At 42.8% G+C, this 24,964-nt stretch overlaps 1 protein-coding gene across 3 annotated transcripts; it reads left to right on the top strand.

Moving 5' to 3' along the window:
• The first annotated feature begins 10,587 nt into the window (after positions 1-10,587).
• On the top strand, positions 10,588-24,964 carry TAF8 (TATA-box binding protein associated factor 8). 3 transcript variants are annotated; one of them, XM_033917285.1, is made up of 8 exons: positions 10,588-10,743; positions 15,000-15,153; positions 15,627-15,725; positions 15,930-15,992; positions 16,380-16,504; positions 16,936-17,083; positions 20,549-20,691; positions 24,392-24,964. In XM_033917285.1, exons 1-8 carry the CDS (start codon positions 10,657-10,659, stop codon positions 24,533-24,535), a joined length of 963 nt encoding a protein of 320 aa, XP_033773176.1. In that variant the 5' UTR covers positions 10,588-10,656; the 3' UTR covers positions 24,536-24,964. The 3 variants fall into 3 exon arrangements, with proteins under 3 accessions (XP_033773176.1, XP_033773178.1, XP_033773177.1); XM_033917286.1 differs by lacking the exon at positions 10,588-10,743 and adding an exon at positions 11,006-11,242; XM_033917287.1 differs by lacking the exon at positions 15,930-15,992.

Consider the following 24,964-nt stretch of genomic DNA (forward strand, 5'->3'; position numbering starts at 1 on the left):
AAAGCTCTGGTCATTCAGGTCCTTAAGTGACAGCAAACGCAGATCTCTGCAAATTATGTCACTATTAGTGGGGGAGGCTGATGGTATAGATGAAAGAGTCTCTTCTTCAGCTTACACAGAAGTCTACATGCTGAACTGTAAGGATTGCAGTGCTCTGGCAGGGAGAGAAGAAAAGCTGGTTTGACTTGGCCACTCTCTGGCACAAAGAGAAAGCAAGAGCACAAGGAATGGCAACTCAAATACAAGTTGCAAATAAGGAAGGCAAAGAGAAACCTTGAAAAGAAGATTGTGCTGGAAGCTAAAACATACAGTAAAAACTTCCTTAGGTATATTAAAAGACACTAGGAAAAGAATTGGTTAGACCGCTAGACAATCGAGGAATAAAAGGGGCTCTCAGGGAAGACAAAGCCATAGCAGAGAGATTAAATGAATTATTTGCCTCAGTCTTAACACCGAGGAAGATGTGAGGGAGTTACCGGTGCCTAAAATGGTATTTAATTCTGATGAATCAGAGAAACTCAAACAAATCTCTGTAACACTGGAAGATGTAATGGGTCAATTTAACAAATTGAACAGTAGCAAATCACTTGGACTGGATGGTATACATCCCAGAGAATTAACTTGCAAAGCTATTGTTAGTAATATTCTATTATGGATTAAGAACTGGTTGAAAGAAAACAGAGTAGGTTTAAATGGTTAATATTCTCAAAAGAGAAGGGTAAATAGAAGGGGTTCCCAAGAGTTTTGTGCTGGAATTGCTGCTTTTTAACATATTTATCAATGATCTAGAGATGAGAATAACTAGTAGGATAATTACATTTTCTGATGACACAAAGTTATTTAAAGTTGTAAAATTGCAAGAGGACCTTGAGAAACTGGGTGTCAAAATGGCATATAACGTTTAATGTGAGCAAGAGCAAAGTGATGCTTTTGGGAAAGAGGAACCTGAACTATAGCTATGTGATGCTGGGTTCTACATTAGGAGGCACTGCCTAGGAAAAGGATCTAGGTGTCATTGTTGAGGATACTTTTAAACCTTCAGCTTAATGTGCGGCGGCAGCTAAGAAGGCAAATAGAGGTAGGTTATAGGGATAGGATTAGAGAATTAGTCAGGGGCACTGTTCAGGCAATTGGGCCACCGTGGGTGCGGACCGCTGGGCAAGATGGACCTCTGGTCTGCCTCAGCGGAGGCAACTTCTTATGTTCTTAATGTTAGGAAAGGAATGGAAAATGTTATCATGCCCTTGTATCACTCTATGGTATGGCCACATCTTGAATACTGTGTGCAATTCTGGTCGACATATCTCAAAAAAGATCTAGTGGAATTAGAAAAGGTAGAGAAAAGGACGCTGAAAATGATCAAAGGGACGGGATGACTTTCCTTTGAGGAAAGGCTAAAGCGGCAGAAGCGATGTCTCAGGGGTGATATGATAGAGGGAGTGGAAAGGGTAGAAGTGAATTGCTTATTCACTCTTTCTAAAAATACGAGGACTAGAGGGCATGCGATGAAGCTACTAAGTAGTAGATTTGAAACAAACTGGAGAAAATATTTCTTCACAACATGTAATTAAACTAAAAGCAGCATAAAATCCGTTTTATTACTTGAGGCCTGAGTTGGTCACTGTTGGAAACAGGATACTGGGCTTGATGGACCTTCAATTCTTATGTTCTTAAGAGCAAACGCTTATTACGAAGAGAGGCCAAAACAGGGATGATACTGGCTAAGTACAGCTGAGGAGCCCTGATAAGCTCTGCTCATAGCTGCTCCCCACCCTATCCTTACCCTCTAGCTCCAACCTCACCCATCTGAACCCCTATCTTTGCTCTCACTGTATTATGTACTATTCTCATATCAATTGCTTATCTACTACTATTCATTATTTCTATAGCACTACTAGATGTACAGTTACAAAGAAGAAGACAGTCCCTGCTCCAAAGAGCTTACAATCTACAGTTAAGGGGAAGGGTTGGAGGGCAGAGGGGAGCACAGGACAATCAAGCCAAGGTGACATCACTGATGAGGTTGGCTCTTATTGGTGGAATGAGGCATTATGACATCACAAGCTCAGCTCTGCTTCCCAAAGACTGAAACTCTTCACACTACTACCGTGAATGATTTCTATAGCGCTACCAGACATACACAGAGCTGTTCAGAGTCACGAAGGAAACAGTTCCCTGCTCGAAAGAACTTACAATCTAAGCAGACAAGACAGACAAACAGGATGTCATATATACAGTTAAGGGGAACGGTTAATCAGCTGGCTGGGTTGGAGGGCAGAGGAGTAGGGTTAAGGATTGAAGGCTGCCTCTCTTTTGGTTTTCTAGTTTCCATTCTCTTCTTTTTTTCTCTCTGTTGTTCTTCTTTCACTGCTCCAGGTTCCTAAGGGCAAGGCTTCCCACAATTACCCTCACAGTCAGGCTAATTGGGCTTTCTGGATAGGCATGACATAGATACTGGAGACCAACTGGCTATAAGGTCTTTAGGCCCAGTTTGGGAACCCTATGTGCCCAGTTCTTTCTGCTTCACAGTGGGGATGAAAAGTGGCAGGAAGGGGATTTAAGGGCATTAAAGTTTGGGGTGCCACACTGGAATGACTGAAAAGTGTAATCTCTAAAAACAAACACTGCAGGACCTTCCTATGGGCTTTACAAGGGTTCAGAATGAAAGGCCTTTGAAGCACTACTACTAAGCGTTTCTATAGTGCTACTAGATGTACACAGCACTGTACACATTATATTCAGGTTCTTTGTCCCTAGTGGAGGCAGGGGGCCCCTCACACTCTCCTGGGGTCTGACATGTTTGTCTTACAGAATGCAGCACTGGAACCCCTTGAATTTGACGTAAATTGTTCTGACCTTCCTTCACCAAAGAGCTTACATTGAGACATAGAAATTGGTCTTTAGAGTAGTGCAATAGCAAGGACAGATAGGGATTGTGACTTATTTTTTCTTTCTTTCTGGCACCTGAAATTAAGTTTGCTATAAATGTCAGGAAATTTCCTGTGCTTGAATTAAAAGTAGTTTATTATTGGTTTTACTTCAGAAAACAAATCTAATTGCCCCATGTGGATAAAAACAGTCTTTTAAAAATAGACGAGTAATATTTTTAACGGTGGTTTGCATATCAGGGTAAAGTCAATCAAGGTGTGGCTTTTCAAGCTGACATGCTGGTTTCTTTCGCCTCCGGAGGGAGGGAAGGTTTTGATCTCTCTCTTCCTTTGCACCAGTCACTGGTGCAACTGATGCTGCTTTAGAAACTTTGCAGTAAACCTACATGTAAACTATAAAACCCCAAATCTTTATCAATAGCAGTGAGGACTGTAAGAGCATAGAAATAAGCCAGATCTATTCACCCAGCTCACTAATTCAACAAACCACACACAGATATGCAAACAAACATGTCCACATAGGCACATATGCTGGCCCACGCACACACTGGCTATACATACATTGCCTGGAGTGTGTTTTTATGTTATTAAGGAATTCTAATCAATGCATATGTTCAACAGAAGAGACTGGGGAGCTTTTAGCACACTCTTAGTCTAAACAGGTGCAGCCCACTGCCTTCACGTTCAGTTAAACCTTCTGCCAACTCAAGAGACCATAAGCTGCCAGGCTGTTGTGGTTACATACAGCCAAAAACAACAGGTGTCTGTACACAGCCCTCAGTCAGATGTTCACACAGCAGGTGATAGACAGAGGAAGCAGACCTCCTGCCAACTTACCCGCCAGCGAGCAGAGAGACCCCTCTCTTCAAGCCCAGATAAGCCAGTTTCAACCATCTATTAAAACTACATTCAGATTTTTCAAAGCATCATTCAATTACTTTTTTCTATATGGGAGGGAAGTGTGGGGTTTATACAGGATGGTAGAGAGCCCTAGTAGAAACCAATTACCTCAAGCTGTGTAGACATACCCTGTGTCCACAGCAATAGATGTAAAGCAGAACCACTGTGGGAAGGTTCCCCTTATTAGTCAGCATGCAAAAATCAAAACAATTCTAATTCTGGAGTCATCACTACCAAAGAACATTAAACTGGGTCTGCTTTGTGTTTTGCTTGTTTGCAGATCATGACCTCTTGCTGTGCTTCATCCTCAGATGTCCATCTCATACTGCTTAAGGGCCAGTCTTGCTTTTGCTCTGTTCCTTCTCAAACTCCAGGAACTCATTCATATATCATAAAAAAATAAGCTCTTAGGTGTGTATATTCACAGGAAATTTTAAGCATGTTTCCAACTGCACAAAATGCTCAGGTGCTTACAAAATTTCTCCCAAAGTTGTTCAAAGAAGAAAGAGCAACCCCCCCCCCCAAAAAAAAACCCCAAACCCCCAAACTAAAACTCCAACAACAAACAAACATGACAACTAACATAACAGTACAGAAAAAGCAATCGGCTGGTTCCCAGTTTCTAATCTAATGAGGTATGATGGGATATAAATAAAGCTATTATTATTATCTGCACAGGTCCCATGCCTGCAACATATTTTGCTGTTATTTCTCTTCTATCCCTCAGGATTATACAAAATTTGCCCCCCTTTTTTGGGAGGGGGGAGGTAATTGACCTGTTAGTTCTGGGAATTGTGTATCTCTGATATTTTGTATTTGACACGGTGCACTTGGAAATGCATTTCTCTAGTGTTATATTGCATGCAGAGTCTTGGGATCTTTCTATTTCTAATTAGAATTTCCTTAGTCTGTGTATGGTGATTGTTTTGTATGTGAGATCAAGATGAAGACTGTGTTACGTCTATAGGTTCTCTGTAAGGAAGAATTACAGGTCAACTCCTGCCTGGGCAAATCACTTAACCTCCATTGCCCTAAGTACCTGAACTACAGAAAGGCGGTATATTAAGTCCCATCCCCTTTCCAATCTGCACCTCCTAGAAGGAGGTGCATTATTGTTCTATGGCCCAGTGAAATATCAGCAGCCTTTTCAGGGGAAGGGTTACTGCCATTATGCTATGACAGGATTGCTGTATATATGCTGAGGTGGGTTTTTTTGTTTGCGGGGTTATAAAGTACCTGGTGATGGACGATGTTTGTGTTTCTGTTGATAAGATGATATCACTTTACCAACTCCTGTTAAATCCAGCAAAAATTACTTTAAACATCAGTCTAAGACATCTCACAGCTATGGCTATGGCACACTAGAGCAGTGAACATCTGATGGAAGTGAAACGTGGACAAGCCTAAACTGTTATGGTTAGGAAAATTGCATGTCTGAAATTTTGGAAAAAGTGATATAAATAAATAAATCTTGCCAGGTATTTGTGAGCTGGGTTGGCCACTGTTGGAAACAGGATACTAGGCTTAATGGAACTTTGGTCTGTCCCAGTGTGGTTATACTTATGTTCTTATATGCATGAAGGAAATAAGGTGACTAACTTAATGCAATTTTTTATTAGCTTTCAAAGGTAACCTTTCTTCCTCAGATCAAAAATAAGCAAATGTTGGCAACAAATCGCAAAGCGACGGTCCTACTCCCACTTCATACCGAGCCACTGGAATCGACTGTCCCCGCAGATCGGATCCCTTGAAGGACTCCTCAGCTTCAGAAAAGCAATAAAAACAGACCTCTTCACCTAAACCCCTACCCTTGTATATTGGTACCAGAACAAGTATGTGTCACATAAGGATAACTTTTTGTGTGTCAAATTATGATATAACATGTACCGAAAACCTTCCACTGTAAAGATAACTATAGCAAACTGTATATTATGGGGCTCATAATCGAAACAAAAATACATCTAAAAACCTGCCCAAATTGCCACTTAGACGATCTAAAAGACAGGTTGTCCAAGTGCCAATATTGAAACGGATTTTTAGATGCATCCAAAGACTTTTAAGGCCTCTGAATCCCGCTGTGTGCCCAGAGCAGAAAGGGGTGTTTTTGGAGGAGTGGTTAGGGTGGGATGTAGGCAGGATGTGGGCTGACCTAGACTCAGTCATCCTGCAGGAATAATCGAAGGTTTGACGAGACTGATTAGATGGAACATTGTGACTTAGGCGATCTAAAAACAGGTATAAGTGCCCAAAAGTTATCCAAAGTGACCAGATAACCACTGCAAGGACAAAGTACAGACCCCCACACACTCCCCCCGTGTTCACTGACCCCCTCACACTGCCACAAAAATCAGAATAAAAACGTACATACCTGCCTAATAGAGCTGCCCAGAGGTAGCTTAAGTAGTCGGGGGGGGGGGGGGGGCTAGTGAACCATAGAGAGGAGGACCCAGGCCCATAAGCCATTCTAACCACTACGTTCAAGGTGGAAAATGTGAGCCCACCAAAACCCTCCAAAATCTCACTCTACTGCCATATAGGTGCCACCTGCAGCCATAAGGGCTATTGGGGTTGTAGATAGGTGGGTATAGTGGGTTTGGGGGGGCTCACTATAAGGGAGTTGTTGTGAGATGTTTATGTGGCACCTTTTTTGTGAAGTTCATAGCAGTGTCCTCTAAGGTGCCCCATTGCTCTGTTGCCATGTCTGGTGGCCAGTCCATCACAATGCTGGCCCCTTCCATGTCCAAAAGGTCTTGTTTTGGGCGTTTGGGACTTGGACAGATTTTGGGTTGAGAATGTGGTATAAAGATAGACGTAGTGGCAGTCTGGACGATCAAATGCATGGATGTACAGAGACGATTAAAAAAAAAAAAAATCTTTTAGACTGGACCTTTTAAAGCTGCCGACTTTGGGCGACTAGCATCCCATGTCCAAATCGGACTTGGACGTTTCTTTAGATTATGCCCCTCCATGTATATCAGTATTAGACCCTAGTATGCATCAAGTTAGGATAAAAACTTGTACGGAAATTATGTATGTTAAACCTGTAACCCGTTCTGAGCTCTTTGGGGCCAATGGGATAGAAAATTAATTTTAAAAATAAACAACTATCAGTCTATATAAGTGAAACATGAAAGCATTCCAATGGCAGTTCTGACAGGAAGAAGGAAGTCAGGGAATAGTGATATATCCTGTGGATTTACATATAAACCCAATTGATAAAATGATTTTTTTTAAACTGCGTCAGTTATGACATATAACAAAATATTTTATTTCTGAGCACTTTAAAATTTAAAAAGTACTTGTTCTATTCAGGTTGTTTAGATAGACAGCTACAATTCATTAATTTTCTCTAGAATATGATGCTAAGTTGCTTTTTAATGCAAAATAATTCAATCATGCAACATCTTTTTTTGGGTCAACTTGCGTTGGCTATCAATTGCAGCTTGTAGTCAGTTGAAGTTTTATATGCTAGGATCATAAGACCTTATTTGGAAAAGCTCCACAATATATGTCTTAATTGATTTATATAAGCAATCTCGCTCTCTCCATTGTGAAAAACACAAAATACAGTTGTGCTTTTACTTCCTCTTTTTCCACATAAGCTTCAGAAAATAAATAAAAACCCTGTCATTCAAGAAATCCATCAAAACAAATTAACACCGCAGGAAGCACAGAAGTAACCCGTTCAACTCTGTAACTCTTCTGGAAATGTCCAGATAACCTCTTATGTAATCCGCCTTGAACTGCAAGGTAATGGCGGAATAAAAGTCACTAATGTAATGCAATGTAATTAGATGTGAATTGAACTAAAAGGTGTCTTGTCATCAGTTAAAACCTTTTTTTTTTCTTCAAATTTTATAAGATCAAATTGATTTTTATTAGATCTGCAAAACTTAATGAATGGAGACATCTCAGAAATGACTGTTAAACTCTTAGGGCCAGATTTTGCAACCAGTATTGGCCAGTGCCTCCAAAACCGGTGCTGGTCGTATGTCAGTCATGTACAGGTGCCGGTTACAGAATCGCAACCATGTCTAGACACAGGAAATGTAGGCCAGGGTTACTGCCACCTAACGTTGGGCATACCTATGAATATTAGGGCTTCATTGTAAATCCCCGATGAGCCGATAATGTGGTGTTTGCAGCCTCGAAGAATGTTAAGAGACAGCCTCATAATTCTGCTGTGCATGTGGTTTTGGGGATGTTCCTGCAGACATCACCACTGAGTGCATTTTTCCTGCTTTCAGTCCCTACTAGTTTTGGCAAATGAGATCCAACAAAGAGTACCTACTTATAACAAAATAATAAGGGAAAAATGAAAAGATAAACAATATCAAATAAGAAAGACAAAAGTAAAATGCTTAAAGAAATTTGCAAATGAACAGTCAGCCCCACAATGAGTTCCTGGGAGGAATTTCATAGCTCTGTTCCTGCTCTACTTAAACTATTACCCTCGAGCTGGACAGATTTAAGCTCCTGGGAGTGTGCTTGTGAGATGCATACATATTTAATAAAGTATGTATGTACGCAAGTAAGGATATTTGCTTAGATTAACACCTGCCCCATCAATTTACCATGAAGGATCAGATTATAGTACGTTAGTCATCAACTTATAGCTTGTTTTTTTGTTGTTTTATTATTACTGGTTCACTTTACCAATTGTTAACTGAGTTGAGCTATAAATTTAAGGTTTAGTTTAGTTTATCAAACACACTCAGGCAAAAGTAACATAGTAAATGACGGCGGATAAAGACCCGAATGGTCCATCCAGTCTGCCCAACCCTACATGCTCCATAAAAATCAATAATTTAATTAAAATTGTCCTTTTCTTTAGATATTTCTGGGCCAGAGACCCAGAGCCCTGCCTGCTAGTGTGCTTAGGTTCTATCTACTGGAGTTTCCATCACAGCTCACCCCAACCCATCTTAACCATTTCAGCCCTCAAAGCCCTCCCCAGCCCGTCCTCAACTGAATGCCCACATATGGGACACACCATACTAGACTGCCCAGTACCAGCCCTAGTTCCTTCAATATATACCTATTATTTTCTGATTACAGATCCTCTGTGTTCATCCCACGCTCGTTTGTACTCTGTCACTGTTTTCTTCTCCACCATTTCCCTCGGGAGAACATTCCACAGATCAACCATATTCTGTATATGGTGCTAAAAAAACTGCTGACTATAACGGCGCTTAGTATGCTTCTACGAGCTTTGTTAAGAACATACGAATAGCCTTACTGGGTCAGACCAATGGTCCATCAAGCCCAGTAGCCCATTCTCACGGTGGCCAATCCAGGTCACTAGTACCACTAGTACCTGGCCAAAACCAAAGTAGCAACATTCCATGCCATTGATCCAGGGCAAGCAATTCTTCCCCCATGTCTTTCTCAATAACAGATTATGGACTTTTCACAATCCGCATGCATTTTAACAGCTTTAAACAGTTTAGTGTCATCTACAAATTTAATCACCTCACTCGTTCCAGTTTCCAGATCATTTATAAATAAGTTAAATAGCACCAGCCCCAGTACAGATCCTGCGGCACTCCACTGTTTACTCTCTCTGTTTTCTATCTGATAACCACAACTGAACTTTGCCACCTATCCTATGACACTTTAATTTTCTCAGGAACCTCTTGTTAGGAAATTTATCAAAAGATTTCTGAAAATCTAGAGGGGCCTTAAACAAGCTGGGCCAATCAGAGCCTCAGGCCCCTCCACAGATGCACCAGGAAGGGTCCTAAGGCTCTGATTGACCTTGTCACCTAAGGCCACTCAAGATGCCCCGGTAAGGGAAAGGCTCATTTTAGACGATGCAGCAGCTGGGAAGAGGGTGTCCACGTCCTCCCTTTTTAGGTAAGGGGGAAGGGTGCGGTGGAGACGGATGAGGGGGTAACTTGAAACGGGAGAAAGTGGGCATCTCTCCCGCTGTGGGGGGGGAAGGGGGTTGTCGGGTCGCAGGGGAGGGATTTTGGGGCAGCAGGAGAGAGTGGGCCTCTCTCCTGCTGCAATGGCTGGGTCGGTGGGGATTTAGGATAGGAGAGAGTGGGCATCTCTCCTGCTGCAGGGAGTGGGGTGTTGCTGCTGTTCCTGGGGGGGGGGGGGAGATTGAGTTTGCTGCCGCTGCAGGGAAGGAGTGTTGTGATGCAGTGGAGAGAATGGGCATCTCTCCCACTGCATCACAACACAGGGCTTTTTAACAGTCTCTGACACTGACTGGTACCCCTGGACTACTCGCTTATTTTTGTTACCAAAGCCCATGCCGCTTTTTGAAAATGGCTCAGCATTTTTTAAGAAATCATTGGAGGGCTAATTTTATTGTTAAAGAGCCCAGTTTCATGTCAGTGTCGGAGACACTAAAGACAGAGATAATCCCTTTTGATAATCTGCTGCTAAACTGTGTACAGGCTAAACCTTTAGTGAGGGCGTTAAACTTTGGAGAATCTTGCCCTGCAAGGCCATTAAATTCTGGTGGGGGGAAAGTGCTTTATGTATTACTAGATTACTTCTGTTTCTTTTCAAGTTCTGCTTCCTATTGTATTGCTCCTCTCTTTGGATTTCCTACTTCCAACCCTTTTGTTCCATCCAGTTAGTCTCATGTAAAACCGGTTTATCAAATTGTTATTAAAGTTGAAACAAGGGGAATTTTTTTTTTTTCTTTCAAATACTGCTTTGTTTTGAGGTCATGGATAAAGTTTGAAGGCCCTTTTTAAATGGATAAATCTGTAATTGATGGAAGCTGGTTTCTCCCTGGCCCTGAGTTTTGAACAGCCATTTATCACATAAAAGTCCCGGATGCATTTGGCCTCTCTTGGCTTCTTTGCAAGGAAGAAGCGCGCGATCTCTGGAGGGGCGGACTACATGACCCATGACGCTCCAGGCTCGACGCATGCGCAGCCCCTCACCACACAACAAGATGGCGGAGGCTCCAGCGTCCAGCAGCGTCTCGAGCTCGGTAAGCCCCGCGCCGCTCAGGGAAAGGACGCCAATGACATCCCAGGCGGATTTTCCCGCCTTCCCTCGTCGCATTTATTGACACTGCGACCGTGGAGGTGGTGGGGGAGGGGGGGAAACAAAGCCCGCATCCCATTGGCTGGATTGCCTCAGTGCGGGCATGCGCGTGCCTAATCGCTTACGGGCTTTGCCAATGAGCAAGTCGTGACGTACGAGAATTCTACCGGGCGTGTGTGGAGAAGGACGCGTTCTTATTGGATGGATTAGGTCACGTGAGGAGCTTGGCTGCTGGGGCCTCCATCTTGTCCTTTGAGCAACACCTGATCCCACCTCCCATGAGCCATGCTCTCTGACCTCCACTGGGGGGCCATTGCATGAAGATGATGATGACCCAACCCCACCTTGGGTGAAGCTCTTCATGGAGGGGATTAAGAAATCCCTTGAGCCCTCAGTCATGGGAGCCAATGTTGAGAAAACTCATTGACTATGTCCAGGGAGGGGTAATTTCCAATCATTTTCAAAAGTTGGCTCCTGGAAAACACTTTATGCTACATATTTAATAATAAATGTATTCTTGTATACCTCCCAACCACGAAGTTCCAGGCGGTTAACAACAAAGAAGAGCTGTACAATCAGTGATAGGTACAACAGGTTAATAAAAATAAATGACAAGGAGAAAATGACATAGTTATTTAACAAACTTATCAAACAAGTGTGTTTATAAAAATTGTCTAAAAACGTTATAAGAATCTGTTTGACAGATAAGAGTTCAATTTGCCTAGCTGAAAGGCAAATGCCCTATTCAAAAATGTATTGTAAGGACTGAAGTATACATGAACGTTAACTTATTTCAAGTGGTTTTTGAAGTATAAAAATTAAATTGAGAGGCTAGATATTCCGGAGCCAAACCAAAAAGAGATTTAAAACAAAGACAACCAAATTTAAAAAGAATACATGCCTCAAAAGGCGATTTCTATCCCTTGTCCCCCAGGAGCTCAGGTTTAACATACATAATTCCTGTAAAAGTTGACAATACAAGTTGGTATCCATGACATCCTGTTTAGATTGTAAGCTCTTTCGAGCAGGGACTATTTTCTTGCTCTTTGTGACTATAGCGCTGCATGCATCTGTTAGAAATAATTAATAGTAGTAGTAGTTTTTATTTTAATGATACATACTAGGGTCTAATATTAATATGCATAATATGCAGGCAAATACATGGGCAGAACTCCTTTCAAGGATAGAAAAGAAAATAATTAAAAGACGAGGGTTTTTTTTTTTCAAAGCATAGATATTGAGATCTTTAAGTCTGTCCCTTTATGCTTTATGATGAAGACCACTGACCATTTTAGGAACCACCTTCTGGACCAATTTCACCCTGTTTGTCTTTTTGAAGGTGCAGTACTCCAAATGAAGACTCACTAGACACATACAGGCATTCGCACTTCCTTTTTATTTCCTGCACTCAAAAAAGATTCATTATCAAGCTGCCACCGAAGACCCAGAACTGAGTCAACTGGTCAAAAGCATCAGCCTCCTACATGCACTTCAGGAAGCTCCTAAAAACATACCTTTTCCCCCAAATTCAGCAGCCCTTTTTAGATCCTCTCAGAAGCTACCTCAAACGCTCATAGCTCACTGACACTGGTCTACTATATGCCTCCCTCTAAACCTTACAGTTTACTGCTGTTGTCAAATTAAACGACAGCCCCTTGTCACCAATATTTCTACCACTTTGTAAATATATACTGTCACCATCTTTGTAATTCCGCTGCTGATCTTCTCGAGTCTTCTTGTAGCTCACTGACACTGATGAGTTTGTCTCTTTGTAAACTGCACAGAACCACAAGGCTTATGCAATATATAAATCAAAACTGATGTTATGTTATGGCTGTTCCTTTCCCTAAGAGCCAAGCATCCTTCTAGCTTTTGCCATTGCCTTTTCTACTTTAAGATCATCAGATATAGTCAACCCCCAGGCCCCCCTCCCCACTCTTCTTTTGCACACAGAAGTACTTCTTTCACTATACTGCACTGCAATGACAGAAGGAAGTTCACTTATGTTCAAAAAAGTTAGGTGCCTATCTGTAATCTAGAAAATACGTTCAACCATAGTGCATATTGGATTTCTCCATAGGATCCCCAATATTTCAGAGGAAAAGGCAATAGATTCACTGCAGAGAAATGAAGCAAACCATTTTTCTTCTGTTTTACCCGTGCGCATTTGACTTACTTCCTTCTGCCACTGCAGAACATTATATTGTATTGCTGTCTTAGTTTTTTGCAACTCATATTCATAACTCTGTATTTTCTATCGGTAAATCTTTGCTACCAAATTCTACACCATTCTTCAAGCTTAGCTGGATCCCTTCTCATATTATCCACACTTTCCAAGATGACTTCCCTATTGTAGATTTTGGTATCCTATGCAAAGAGGCAAACCTTACTTGAAGGTCCTTCTGCAATATTGTTCACAAAAATAGTAAAAAATCTGGACTGAGGATTGTTCTCAAACGCTATTTTCCATCTTCCATTCAACCAGTTTATAGCCCTGCCAGTCATTTTCGGGCCTGTATCAAGGGCTTTTAGGGCCATATTCTATAAATGGCACTATAAGTTAGGTGAAAAGCAAAAATGGGAAGACCCAATGTTCCACAGAAAAAGGAGCAATCCGACAACAAAACAAACTGTGGTCGGAACACAGTGTTCTTGACCCTTTATTTCTTCAATCGATGTTAAGAAAAATATCCATATCAACTGTATTGAAAACTAAGTTAGCTGGTAGTAGGAGCCCTACCGCTGCCTAAGTTAATTGTTTTAATTGACCTTAATTGGCATGATAATTGACCGCAACATTTAAAACTGATTAAAACCTGTTAAAAAAAAGTCGGTGCTGGGAGGTGTCCAGAGGGTACACCGTCAATAACGCGCAGGACATTGGCGTACTGACAATTCCGCTCGGTCAAATGCGCGCAGTGACAAGTGTGCGCATGAAGGGGGGGATTGTCGAGGTGTAAGTGTAGTGGGGGGTGGCAGCAGTGTTGTAATTCAGAGTGTGTCGGCATTGAACCCCCCCCCCCCGAGTGCGTCATTGTAAAGGTTCCCCCCCGGAGCGAGTTGTAAGTGTAGTGGGGGAGTTCCTCCCCTCAACGAGAGCGTGAGTATGTTGGAGGGATTCCCCCCTCAGAGTGCAAATGGGAAGGCATAGGGCAGTGTGCATTTGTCCTGTGCGCAAATGTTGGGGCGGAATTGTCGGCGTGCCAGTGTTCTCCATGCATTTGACGGGTCACCATCCAGAGTGCAGGTGCTGTAATTGTGTCTACACCAGGACGACTAAGTCTAGGTTGGCCTCTATCACGCCCCAACCACTTCTCCAAATATGCCCCTTTCAGCTCTTGGTGCACAGCAGGATTTAGAGGCCTAAAAAGTCTCGTGACATGTCCAGAAAATCGGATTGATTATTGGCACTTTGACAACCTGTCTTTTAGGTCATCCAAGTGCTGTCTTGGGCGGGTTTTTAGACGTGTTTAAGTTTTGATTATGAGCCCCGTAGTGTCTTCCAAAAACATCTAACTAGCTAAAAGTGAAACGCCAAAATGTGGAGTTTATAAGCACCTGGAATGTAGAGTATATAGTACATATATTTATTAACATAATGTGCTTGAGCGATTATGAAGAAATCTGATACTCAAAAATTATTTATATGAAGAGCAATTCAGCAAAAATGACAAGGCATGAGATACACTTACGTCAAATGCGTCACACGTGGAGAGGCATAAAATTGGCACAGTCTAGGCTTCTTTTCTACACAAAATGGGAGAAAACCTTTAGTAAACAGACCACTTATTTGTATATTAATTTTCATTAGTATGCAAAAGCTATACAAGAAAAATAATGGCCCTCCTCTTCTTTCAGTTGCATCTTTTTATTATGGCTGGGAGTCTTGAAAGATGGATGTGGCTGGTCCTCTGTGGACCTCTGAGAGGGTCTGCCTGTCCTTGAGAGTTATGATGAAGGAAAGCTGATGTTAGCAGCATTTCTGCAGTTTGCATCAGGCCTCGTCACAGCGGGATCTGCAACTGTTCTTTCTTGCGCTGCATCCAGCTTTTAACTGTCCTGCTGGCCTGAGAACTGGGGTTGCTAGTGCCCTCTGTCTTTTGTATCTAGTCTGTGATGTGGATTGATGAGGATAGCAGTGGAAGATGAAAATAAACCACAGTAACCTCTGATCTGGCATTTTTTCCCCCCATTTTACAGAGATCTGGAAAACACTCGTCCAATCCAACAGATAATTATTCCCTGGCTCGGAGGCGAACTCTGCAAGTGGTGGTCAGCTCCCTCCTGACAGAGGCAGGCTTTGAGAGTGCAGAAAAGGCTGCAGTTGAGACTCTGACTGAAATGCTACAAAGCTGTGAGTTGTTGGTTGGGTTGGAAGAAAAGGCAGCTAGAGGGGGCAGGGTGTTGCACTGGGGAGACACATTGGCCTTCAGGGCAAAGCCTAGTGTCTAGGCTCTGAAGCACAGTTGTTATGTGGAGCTTATGTGTTGTTAGGCAGTGTTAGAAGTATGTAAGAGCAGGCTGCTGTGCTTGAATGGGGAAATGACTTCCCCACAGAGCTCCGTCCGATTGGGAGCTCACTCTTACCCCAGTATGGTCCTGATGAGCTCTGCCCCTCTCTGGGCCTTTCAGTGTTTCTTCTCTGTTCTAGAACCTGACAGGATCAGTTCATGGTAAGTGATAACAGAAAAAGGTGCAAGAAGCTGCTCAATTACTTCTGTCTCTATATGAGCCTATGTGCACACAAGTTTCTTTTTTTCAGCACTCCATAGACCCAGGGCACACTGAGTGTTACAAGCACCAATGGAAATTTTGTGTTTTTTCCAGACCTTTCTGAAATTGGCCGGAGTTCCAAGTCTTACTGTGAGCACACGGCCAGGACGCAGCCAACGCTCTCAGATATTGTGGTGACCCTGGTGGAAATGGGTAAGCACAGCTGTTCCCCCTTAGAAATCTCTGCTGGTATTAAATTTGATGCTTGAACTTTCACTCCATGTTCACTGTCCTTAAAAGCAAGATTTAGACATTCAGGCATCTTCACACCTCCCCTCTCCCACGCAAGGTCCACATCTGGCACATGGCTAGGGGAGGGCCCAGCTTCTGGCAGCTCATAGATTCCTTCTTTTTCAGGCTTCAACGTGGAAACACTTCCTTCTTATGCAAAACGCTCCCAGCGAATGGTCATCACTGCACGTATGCTGAGTGCTTGTTTGCTGTCTGAGTATTGGGTACTGGGGGGCCATTAACGTGCTGCCTGGGTCTGGGCTAGGATGAGGGGACCTAAGGTGCTGTCTGATCTTTGTTTTTAGGGTGGATCATCCTTATACCATTGGGTGCTGGGGGAGTATTGGGGTGTTGGTTCTTGGGTGGATCACCTATATGCTTTGGTGGGGATGGGGGGAAGAAATAATAGTGTAATGTCTGATTGTTGGTTTTAGGGTGCTGGGGGGTATCGGAGTAGTGTCTGGGTGTTGATTTTAGGGTGGATCACCCTTATGCTGGGTTGGGGAGAAGATGGTAGTGTGCTGTAAGGGTTTTGTATAGTGACTGTTGACCCTAAGATTTCTCTTTATCTCACAGCACCTGTGACAAATCAACCAATGACCCCCAAAGCCCTGAGTGCTGGACAGAGTAAGCAGCATCCCGCCCACATACCCAGCCACTTCCCAGAGTTCCCTGATCCACACACTTATATCAAAACACCGGTGAGTGAGGAAACTGACCTAACATTCTGTCTTGATCTCGCAATAACAGCAAAGCGGTTTACAATTTTAAACTCCAAGAAATGGAGCGAATCATACCTAAGTCTCGTATCTGGGGCTGCCTGCAAAATTCACCTCATTGTTGGAGCACATGTAGAGATGTGTAAGGCAGTGGAGGGATGTTTCTGTGTCACTTTATTTAGGAGCAGGTGGGCTTTCCTCTTTGCCCACATGCAGGGGAGAAGGCAGAATCCTCTGTGTCCATATGCAAGGGAGGAGGGCAGCTTTTTTTCTGTGTCCAAGTGTAGGGGAGAGGCAGCCTTTTTCTCTAATATATGCTTTTTTGAATTTGGGATTGTGTTTGTAGTCACTTTACATATTCCAGCTGTAAAAAAGGAATCGGCTGTGACCAGTGTTTCATTTCAACCCTTCAGACATACCGGGAGCCTGTCTCTGATTACCAGACCCTGCGGGAAAAGGTGGCTTCGCAGAGACGGGATGTGGAGAGAGCGCTCACTCGTTTCATGGCCAAGACTGGTGAAACGCAGAGTCTCTTCAAGGATGACATCAGCACATTTCCATGTAAGAACTCTTAGCATTCACAGACTTCTTCACCCACCCCAGTTCTATCAGAATGGGAACAGATGTGAGGATAACGCTGGCTTGGAAAATGAAGGCACAGTGGCACTTAAGCCTTGCACTGGCTAAGGGTAAATCCCAGCTGAGTCTCAGTGTGTGGGGCTGGGATCCTCCTGGGCCCAGGAGAAATGCTGCTATTGCTACCTCTGTGTATCACTTCTATAGTGCCACTAAACATGCGCAAGGCTGTACACAAACACCTAAGAGTCGGTCCCAATCTCTTTAAGATAGACAAACAGGACAAATAATTAATTAAGGAGTTTCATTTATAAAGGCCTGCCTGACCCATCCATTCTGTCCAGCAGTCGGAATCATTATGAAATCATTATTGAATCAACAAATCCAATAGTATTATTACAATGTTTATACGTTAAGTTCCACTTTACAGCATCATCTCCTCCCCTACTGAAATCCACATTCATAGCATATGATATGAAGGTGGTATAAAAAATACACATACTTGACCCTGATCCGTCCTTGCTGTTTTCAGGGCTCAGACCTTAAAAAGTCTCTCCTGCACTGGCCCTACTTCCCGGGTACTGGAGTTGCCATTGGAACCCAGTCCAGCCCATCCAAGACCTTAGAAGTCCAACTCCCAGCGAAGGTTCAAAATGGATAATACAAATAGAAAATAAAGAACCTTTAAAATAAGAGAAGAGCCATAACAAATACTTTTAATTCTTTATTTATCACATTTCTTATTTACAGTCAAGTATAATAATTATAACTTGAATCAGATCCATCATTTCCAAGAAAAAAGAAAGAAAGGGAAAAAGAAATATCTATTCATTTATATAGACCACAATAATTTGAGAGAGGACAACAGGAAATAAAAAAGAATTAAAAGGAGAATATAATAATCAAACAAGAGAACAGCAATACCCCATCAATTCTACAGCCAGTATTATGATAAGTTCCATATCTTAAGTTACAGATGCTGCATTCTCCCTAGATTCTACAAATTCTAACAGCTGTTTAGACTTTTAAAACCAATAGGAGGAAATTTTTTTTCACTCGGAGAATAGTTAAGCTCTGGAACGCTTTGCCAGAGGTTGTGGTAAGCGCGGATAGCGTAGCTGGTTTTAAGAAAGGTTTGGACAAGTTCCTGGAGGAAAAGTCCATATTCTGCTGTTGAGACAGACATGGGGATCAGTAGCATGGAATCTTGTTACTCTTTTGGGATTCTATTTAAAATGTTTCTACTCCTTGGGTTTTGGCCAGGTACTAGTGACCTGGATTGGCCACCATGATAACGGGCTACTGGACTTGATGGACCATTGGTCTAATCCAGTAAGGCTATTTATTATGTTCTTAAACAAATTAGGTCTTTCTGAAAGGAACAATTAGAATTCGAAATTTCCAGATGTCTTGGCAGAGAATATCAAATTTGAGCAGCTTGGTAGCATATTGAGCCGTGCACTGAAAATGATGGCAAATAAATGAGAATCGCTTGATCTAGATCAGTGGTCTCAAACTCAAACCCTTTGCAGGGCCACATTTTGGATTTGTAGGAACTTGGAGGGCCTCAGAAAAATAGTTCATGTCTTATTAAAGAGTTTGAGGGGAAGGGTTAATCTGCTGGCTGGGTTGGAGGGCAGAGGGGAGAACAGGACAATCAAGCCATTGTGACATCACTGAGGAGGTTGACTCTTATTGGTGGAATGAGGCATTATGACATCACAATCTCAGCTCTGATTCCCAAAGACAAGCAGAATGTCATGGATACAGTGGTCTCAAACTCAAACCCTTTGCAGGGCCACATTTTGGATTTGTAGGAACTTGGAGGGCCTCAGAAAAAAAGAGTTCATGTCTTATTAAAGAAATGGCAATTTTGCAGGAGGTAAAACTCTTTAAGAATATAAGAATTGCCACTGCTGGGTCAGACCAGTGGTCCATCATGCCCAGCAGTCCGCTCCCGTGGCGGTCTCCAGGTCAAAGACCAGTGCCCTAACTGAGACCAGCCCTACCTGCGTGCTTTCCGATTCAGCAGGAACTTGTCTAATGTCTTGAATCCCTGGAGTGTGTTTTCCCCTATAACAGACTCCAGAAGAGCGTTCCAGTTTTCCACCACTCTCTGGGTGAAGAAGAACTTCCTTACGTTTGTACGGAATCTATTCCCTTTTAACTTTAGGGAGTGCCCTCTCGTTCTCTTCACAATCTCTCTTTCTCTACTAAATCAGTTCCCTTCATTATCTTGAATGTTTCAATCATGTCCCCTCTCAGTCTCCTCTTTTCAAAGGAGAAGAGGCCAAGTTTCTCCAATCTCTCGCTGTACGGCAACTTCTCCAGCCCTTTAACCATTTTAATCGCTCTTCTCTGGACCCTTTCAAGTAGTACATGTCCTTCTTCATGTACAGCGACCAGTGCTGGATGCAGTATTCCAGGTGAGGGCGTACCATGGCCCGGTACAGCGGCATGATAACCCTCTCCAATCGGTTCGTGATCCCCTTCTTAATCATTCCTAGCATTCTGTTTACCCTTTATGCCGCCGCGCATTGTGTGGACAGCTTCATCAACTTGTCTCTTTCCTGGGGGGTCTCTCCAAGTACCGCCCCGGACATCATGTATTCGTCTATAAGATTTTTGTTACTTTACACTTATCCACATTGAACCTCATTTGCCATGTCATTTTTCGAGCATGTTTATGTCACGTTGCAGGTCTTCTCAATCCTCCTGCGTCTTCAGTACTCTGAATAACTTCGTATCATCTGCAAATTTAATCACCTCACTCGTCTTACCAATTTCCAGATTGTTTATAAATATGTTGAAGAGCACGGGTCCATCTTTCCTTTTGGCCAAGTCTTAATAATAATATTGTAATTTATAGCTAAAGAGACATATTACATTACATTACATTAGTGATTTCTATTCCGCCAATGCCTTGCTGTTCAAGGCGGATTACATCAAAGTTATCAAGAATTACATAAAAGTTTACAGGAATAGCATATGCAATGTCATAATAGCTACTTAAGAAGTACCAGAGAGTTGTCGAGATCTTAAGGTGATAAATGTTGGGTAATAAGAATTACCAAAGAGTTGTCGAGATCTTAGGTGATAAATGTTGGGTAATTAGAAGCATTTTAGATTTCGTTGGGTAGTTAGAAGCAAATTAGAGTGTATTAAGGGTATAGAGAGGGTAGGTGGGGTTTGGGTAGGGACTGGTCGTGCTAGATGGGTTTGAGACCACTGATCTAGATGATGTAGAGCCAGTTGGAAAGGAAATGAAAACAGAGGGGTGTGTGGGGGGGTGCATATTGAGTCTCAGTGCCTGGGGATGAGATCCTCCATTGGTGCAGGATAAATCCCTGCAGAGTTAGTGCCTGGGGCTTACTTTTTGGCTCATCACTGATACGGAAACTCTTGCATGGTGCTGGCTTCTAATTTTTTTTTCCCTTCTCTCACTTCCAGTGATCGCTGCTCGGCCGTTCTCCATTCCATACCTGAATGCGCTGCTCCCTTCTGAGCTGGAGATGCAGCAGATGGAGGAAACAGATTCTTCAGAGCAGGAGGAGCAGACAGATACAGAGATGCTCTCCATGCACATGCATGCGGTATAAACAACTCACCTTCTCTCAGATTTCTACTTTCCTTTCTGTTGCCTTCACTCTACCTTTTCAGCCTCTGCCATCTAACCATTCTCTGCAGTTTGTGCTGTTTCATCACTCTCAGACATTCTCAGTGACAACGCATGATGGTGGTGCCAAAATCACTTTAAATATTGAATAATAATAATAATAACAACAGTTTATATACCGCAATACCGTTAAGTTCTATGCGGTTTACAATAGATTAAGCGAGGTACAAATTGATTGAATTTAAGAGGGGGGGGAAGAGGAGAGTTAATAGGACCAGAAATGCGTTGTTGAGGAGAAAGTGATTAATAGGAAAGAGGAATCACATGGAGGAGAAAGAAGATGAGGGGTCAATTGTCTAGATACTTTAGGAACAGTTGAGTTTTTAGACGTTTTCTGAATTCCTCATAAGTAGTGGGCGAAAGCAGTTGATCTAGGTCTTTACCCCACAATGCTGCTTGATGTGAAAGAAGGTGTTCATGGTGTTTTTTCAGTTTACAACCTCTAACTGGGGGGAAACGAAGTAGGAATAAGAGCTTCTCTTGTGTATGTTGGCAGAGAAGGAGAAAAGGTCAATTATGTATTTAGGGGCAAGTCCGTTTAGTGCTTTAAAGCAGAAGCAGGCGAATTTAAACTTTATGCGTGCTTCCATTGGTAGCCAATGTAACTGCCGGTAGTAGGGTGATACATGATCGAATTTCTTTAGTCCGAAGATTAATCTGACCGCTGCATTTTGCATTAGTTGTAAACGTCGCATATTTCTTGGGGAAATGGCTAAGTAGGCGATGTTACAGTAGTCAAGTTGACTTAGTACGAGGGATTGGACCAGGGTTCTGAATGCCGACGTATCGAAATAAGCTTTAATGGATCTGAGTTTCCAGAGAGTGAAGAAACCCTTTCTGATTAAGGAGTCCACCTAGTCTTTCATAGTTAGGCATTGATCTAGTTATGCCTAGTAACTTTATGGTGGGCTGGATGGGGTGATTAAGTTCATTGATGCATAGAGGTGTTTTGGTGTCAAACGGATGTGGTGAAGCAATGAAGAATTTTGTTTTTTCTGAATTAAGTTTGAGCTTGAAGTTTGTCATCTATTGCTCCATCATGTTTATGGCTTCTGAAGCCTTGGGAATAGTTTCCGAGATAGAGTCAGCAAATAGGATTATAACCGTGAACTCATCTGCATAACTGAATAGTTTTATCCCCAGCTGAGTTAATTGCAAGCTCAGTGAGGACATGTAGACGCTAAATAGCAGTGGAGACAATGGTGACCTTTGTGGCACACCGGATGGATTGCTCCAGGTATCGAAAAGCTCATAATTGAAGCGTACCTGATAGGTGCGGATGTAAGGAAGCCACGAAACCAGTTCAGCACCTCGTCTTTGATACCAATGGCGTCTAGGCATTGTAGCATTTTCTTGTGGTCTACCAGGTCAAAGGCTGAACTCATATCGAATTGCATAACCAATGCATTGAGGCCTCTGCTAAACAGTAGGCGCAGGTTGTCTAAAATAGCTGCAATTACTGTCTCCGTACTGAATAAAGGTCTGAAACCGGATTGGGTTTCGTGTAGTGATTAAGATAGTCCATCAGTTGGGTATGTACTAGTCTCTCCATGATTTTTACAATAAACGAAATGGATGCTACTGGTCTGTAGTTGGTTATTAGGGCTGAGGGTTCTTTGTGATTTTTTAGAATTGGGGTTATTATTATGTGACCGTTATTAGAGAGGAACTTCCCATTTTTTAAGTTGTGGGCCATGTATTGTAGCTGTGATAGTTTGAATTGTAATGGTGCCGCTTTCATAATTTCTGGGGGGCATGAGTCCAGAACGCAATAAGTTTTAGAGTATTTGTTGTAATCACTCCATTTTAGGTCTTGAAAGGAGCTCCAGATCATGTCTGCTAGTATGTCATTTCCTTGGGTGTTAGCTATTTGATGATCATTAGAGTCGTTTGTTGAGCACTGGTTTCTAAGGTTTTTAATTTTTGAATCAAAGTGCAGTGCTAAGTTATTCGCAGAGGGTAACTTAGTGTTGTGTGTGGGTATGGTGTATCGAGTGGTGTTGAATAAATTGACTTCCTCATATTGAGTTCTTACTTCCTTACTGCCTGGGAGGGGCTCCAGCCCTCTTAAACCATGTTCAGTGAGTGGGCTGGCCACTAGAAATTTAGGCAGCATTTGGGCCATTACAGGCGGCAGTATTCAACAATAGTTAAGTGGGTAGATAACGTGGAATCCTAACCATGCCTGCTTAGCTGTGTGGGTGCCAGCGCTGAATATTTGGGTACAAGCAAACCCTACCCTGGTGGTTTTGATGGCAAAATGGTTAATATGACCTCTTGTGGTAGTCTCATGATATTACCGCTAAAGGTTGGGGGCAGCCATTTTGCACTGGAATCAATAAGGGCTGGTGGTGAGTGGGATTTGCTCCTACCCTGATCTGGCTGGTATTGAACATCTGGAGCTAACTTATCCGGCCACAGGTAACGCTTAAAAAATTGCTGACTGCCACCAGCTGAGTATTGACTGTGATGTGTTCAGCAGGTTCACTCTGAGAGGTAATGCTTTCTTTCTGGGATAGGCACGTGGGATCTCTCGGAGAGAGAACGAGATAATGGTTACTGGGGATGGGCAGACTAGATGGGCCATTTGGCCTTTATCTGCCTCATGGCACCTCCAGATCTGTTCACTGCAAGGCATGGGAGCAGGGCTGAACTGTGAGCAGTTATTGTCATTAGCATACCATCAAACCAGCCTTGAAAATCACCTGACGAGCTGAGGACTGTTAAAATATCTTGCCATTACCTAGAGACAATAAGGCCTGGATTCACTAACCTGCCCAATTGGGCCGATCGGGGTCCGATCTGGGCAGGTCTGATGAATTCAGGAACAAAAAATATGCAGATGGGGGCGATCAGAGGAACCCCCCATCTGCTTGCACGGATCACTCTATAGCAATCCCCGCGCATGCCCATCTGAGACGCGACCTTTTTTTTTTTTTTTAACTTAAAACTTTAGTTTTTAGCCCTGCGAGCCTGTGGTTTTAACCCACTTTAAAACCACAGGTTAAAACCACAGGCTCGCTGGGCGGGGAAGGGCAGGAGAACGGCGATGTGGCAGGAGAGATTTGGGGAAGATCAAGGCAGAGCAGGGCAACATGAGTGCAAGCAGCAGAGATAAGAAGCAGGGCAGAGCAGGGCAGCATTCGGGGAGAGCAGGCAGGAGAGATTGCAGGGCAGAGAGCAGGGCTTCCAGTCGGAAAGACGTTTTCGACTGGTCCCCAGCAGTCGCTTCTTCAGGTGATCGGCCAGCCCAGTCGGATCGGAAATTTGGTGTAGTGAATCAGGTCGCTGTCCAATTTGCATGCGTTTCATCTCATTTGCATGCACGGATTCAAAGCGGATCGCAGGAGAGGTAAGGCTGGATGGAAATTTGATAGTAAAGGGGTCATAAACCGATCAGTATACGATTGGTTTGCTTTGTGAATCTAGCCCTTAGTTGGTTGGTAATGAGAGATCAGTTTTATTTTTGTTTGGATTTGGGGTTCATGGATATGGCAGCTCCATATAGCTAAGTCTAGTGATCTACTTTATTCTGTGCTGTATTTTTCCTCTCCCACCAGCTTTGCAGAGTTCTTGCTTCAGACACATCCAACTGGTCTCTACTTTTTATGTCACAGGATGATTCCGGAGCAGAGAAGGAAAATATGTCAGTTCTGCAACAGAACACTGCACTGCAAGCGGGCAGAAATGGGGAAGAAAATATGATAGATAACCCTTACCTGCGCCCTGTCAAAAAACCCAAGCCACGAAGGAAGAAGTGAAGGAGGGGGTAAGGGTGTTGGCACAGTGAGCTTTCCACAGCAGCAAAAGACGTAAGAGGGGTGAGTCCTTGTCGGAGCTGGAAAGGAGACCAGGATCCTGCTGCCACGATGGAGTATAGTCCCTACAACCATTCTTTTCTGTAGGCATCGCAGCTTAGTTTTGTAAATATGGATTGCACATTTTATAAACACACAGTAAACAAAAATGCCAATCTTAAGCAGAGCTTGTAAGGTGCAGAATGAACTAAGAAGCTTGTGGATACTGTGGATTCATTGTATAACTGATACCAAACTCCTGTGAAATTCCTCTGTGTCTTATCTCTGTTCTGTACCTTATTTATTACATTTAGTTGGATATTCAGAAAGAAATACCATGAAGACAAACCATAAGCCAAATACCTGAACATTAAAAATCAAATCATAATACAA

The sequence above is a fragment of the Geotrypetes seraphini genome, chromosome 13, assembly GCF_902459505.1.
Source record: "Geotrypetes seraphini chromosome 13, aGeoSer1.1, whole genome shotgun sequence".
Classification (NCBI taxonomy): domain Eukaryota; kingdom Metazoa; phylum Chordata; class Amphibia; order Gymnophiona; family Dermophiidae; genus Geotrypetes; species Geotrypetes seraphini.